The sequence below is a fragment of the Penaeus monodon genome, chromosome 23 (genome assembly GCF_015228065.2).
Source record: "Penaeus monodon isolate SGIC_2016 chromosome 23, NSTDA_Pmon_1, whole genome shotgun sequence".
NCBI lineage: Eukaryota > Metazoa > Arthropoda > Malacostraca > Decapoda > Penaeidae > Penaeus > Penaeus monodon.
The window spans coordinates 34674224-34677500 of NC_051408.1; the positions used below are offsets into that span (position 1 = coordinate 34674224).

General features: G+C 32.1%; 1 protein-coding gene across 1 annotated transcript in view; it reads left to right on the forward strand.

The window, feature by feature from the left end:
- LOC119587952 overlaps positions 1 to 3260 on the forward strand; it is a gene marked incomplete in the record, with an annotated part of 31111 nt that extends 27851 nt beyond the window's left edge. Inside the window, 3 exon segments of the mRNA XM_037936664.1 lie at positions 40 to 56; positions 562 to 634; positions 2290 to 3260. Coding sequence (XP_037792592.1) covers positions 40 to 56; positions 562 to 634; positions 2290 to 2368 — 169 coding nt within the window.
- Positions 3261 to 3277: the final 17 nt, after the last annotated feature.

Sequence of the window (3277 nt, forward strand, 5' to 3'; positions counted from 1 at the left end):
ACAATGTGTGATTTACATAATTTTTATTGCATTTTCAAGCTTCTTGATTCAAGAAGGTAAAGTTTATTAATATGGATTGCTTATGTGTAATTTATACAAGTATAAAATGGTGGGCAAATTCTTACTAAAATAGATCAATGAGAAACAGTTATCTAAGGAATGTTTATTAAAATATTTTCCTATACAGTATGTTTTCCCTATTTTATTTATAGTGGTAGTATTTGCTCTAAAGATTTCTGCAGAAACAAACCTTAGGGAAATATATACCATAAATTTATTGCATCCTAGACTTCTTGCACTCAGTGTGAAAATATGAAAATGGAATGTGAACTTCAGCATCATACTTTCTGATATGGATTTGTAGTGTGAAATACTATGAGAAATTAAGTATCTACACTGCAGAAATTAGAGTAAATACTTTGTTCAGTTATGTTACCTGTAAGTTGCAATATCATGCATATGTAGTAGAAGAAAGAGAACAACAGTTAATAAAGCAGTGAGATTTGTCATGATCACAAATAATTTTTAGTTTGATAATGTTGCAAAAATTCTACCCACAAGCAGGCAAAGGCAAGCCACTTCACCATATGAGTTTTTGGCTCAGTCCAGCCATTCTTGGGGTTAAATCAATACTGTAAGTGGGAGTAGGAAAGCAATAATTTTGTTTTAAATGGCTTGTGCTCAACTCCATTTTTCTGTGGAAGATGTTCTGTAATTGTCCAATTGTGTGCTGTATTGCTTATTTGTCTAACATTGGAGCACAGCAAATGTATTCATTTTGGTGAGCTGTAAGTTATATGTATTCATTTTGCTGAGCTGAAGTTCTTGATTAGTGAGACTGCTTTTTTGTAGCTCATTTCATCACCGATGAAATGTTTTATGGTAGAGGTATTGACATTGAGGAATAATGGGAATTCATGTCACAAAGGAAGATCATGGGTGGTTAAGATAATTTCTTAATGATATTCATATTTAAGGAATAGCTGATGAATTAATCAATGATTTGCTTAATTATGATAATGATCATTCAGATTTGTATTCTTTCGGGAGTTAGCATAGGGTGCTTTTCTGTATATTCCTTTGAGAAAAATGTATGTGCTACATAATTTCATAAGGTTGTTTGTAGTCAAGAGAGTTCAAAGAATATATTCCATACATTGATGATGTTTGAATTTGTTCTTAGATAACTGCTTTCTGTTGGTTTCGACTTGTTAATTACTATCCTTTGCTGTAGCTGTGGTGTAGAATGTTCCCCCTTTATTGTGGTTGATTTGATTTCATTTTGCTCTGCCATTGATTCTCAACATGAAACTGCTCTAAATGCTTGTATCACAAAACTTTTGCATGGAGAAAGGAACTTGCTTAGAAGACTTAGAAACTGTGGATGTTGAGAACCAATGTATTTGTTTTTAACCCATTATTACCCTAACACTAACATGCATTCTCAAAACCCTAGCCATGATGAGAATAGGAGATCCATCTTTGCTTTGCTGGGTCTCACTCCCTATGAACCAGGTAATGCTCGTTGACCTGTGCTTTTTATTTACCTTTTTGTTGTACTTCCCTCATTCTTTAGGCATTTATAGCTCAGTGTTCATAGGACAGGGTGATGAATTACTGTACCTTTTATTTTATAATGATTAGAAAAAAGTGATTCAAGGTAATATTCCTATTTTGAAGAACGTAAAGTACTGTAATCTATTTTAAGTTGATTAATGTTACATGATATATAGGAAGATGTAAATTAAGAGAGTAGAATTTTACTAAAAGTTCAATTTTTATCATAACAAGCAAGTTAGAAGTTAAAAACCTTTGTCAGTTTCTCTTTTTAACAGAGTAAGATCTCTATGGAAAAAACTCTTCATCAGGTGTGAGCTGTAGTTTTGAAAAAAAAAAAAAATGCTTACTGCATATTTCATACATCTTCATTTTAGTCCTCCTTTGAGGAAAATGTACTAATAATATCCCTTTTGTATATACAATACAAATTTAGTCTCTGCATGCTGTACTTGTATATTAAATAGGTGTTTTATAGTTTTCCCTCAATATTATGAAAGGATATATGGTGACTTTAAAGTATTTTATATATTTTACTCAAGTACCTTATTAATAATGTGTTTATATCAGTATCTAGATTGTAAAATATTGCAGATTTTATTAGAAATTACCATTCTGAATAAAGAAAATTAGTTTTTCCTTCCATGTTTAGGAAGTATTCCTTATTTGAAAAGTATATTCTTTCCAGCATAATAGTAGGCTATGCCTCACTTTCTATGATTACTTTTTCAGAGCGGACTTTGAGCTAATGATTCGAGAGAAGAAGAAGAATCTCAACAAGAGCAGAACACCCTCTCTAGTAGCCAGATGAGGCACTTGTTCTCCACTTCTCTGAATGTTTTTGCCTGTTGTTTGTCAGTTCAGAAGTTCAGACAGTCATTTCTTGGGAGGTCATTGGGAGTGTGTGCATCTGGATATGTATTGCTTTTTCCCTTGTTCTTTTTTTTCTAAAATAATTGTTTTAGTAATGAGAATAACATCATCTTCCTGTCAAGCTTCTTTTGTGTGAATGATGAAAAGGCAAACTTTTTGCATTATATTGATTGTTATTTTGTGAGAATGTTATGTAACATGTATGCCTGTCTGTTTTTTTTTATGTCTTCAGGTTGTAGCTGTCTGTATATGCATTTCAAATATGAATCATTTAAATAGGTTTATGATGTGGAAGACAGTGTGGTTACAATCATATAGCTGCCTGTTTCTGAAACCCTGTGCTGAAGCAGTGCATTTAAAAGTTACAAGGAAAAGTCATTTTTATTAAGTTATAAAACTGTTTCAGATATCAGTTCTCAATAGGTAGTGAAATATGTCTTTGCTTCATGTATTACAAAAATAGTTTTGGATTTTGAAATGTCAGGAGCTGTAGAGAAGATTGTACTGTGTAAATATGTAAGGTAGAAGGTATTTGCCAAATTTGGAGGAACTGGCTCTTAGCAATTAACCTTTTTCTTCATTCATGATACAAAGTCTGATTACTTAGGGCCCCTATGCATATTCTGTATATATAACCTTACATGCCATATGACTTATATTTCTAACCATCTGGAGAAACTTAAATGAAGCTTCCAGTCTTCAGATGGAATGTCACCAAAATGTTTAGTTTCTCCTACTCCTGTAAATATAACATTAATGTGATATCCTATGTGATACTGGTAACTGTATAGTGATGATCTTGACAGTTAACAGTGACTGGGAAAAAAGGAGAGTGTGTTTTTTTTCC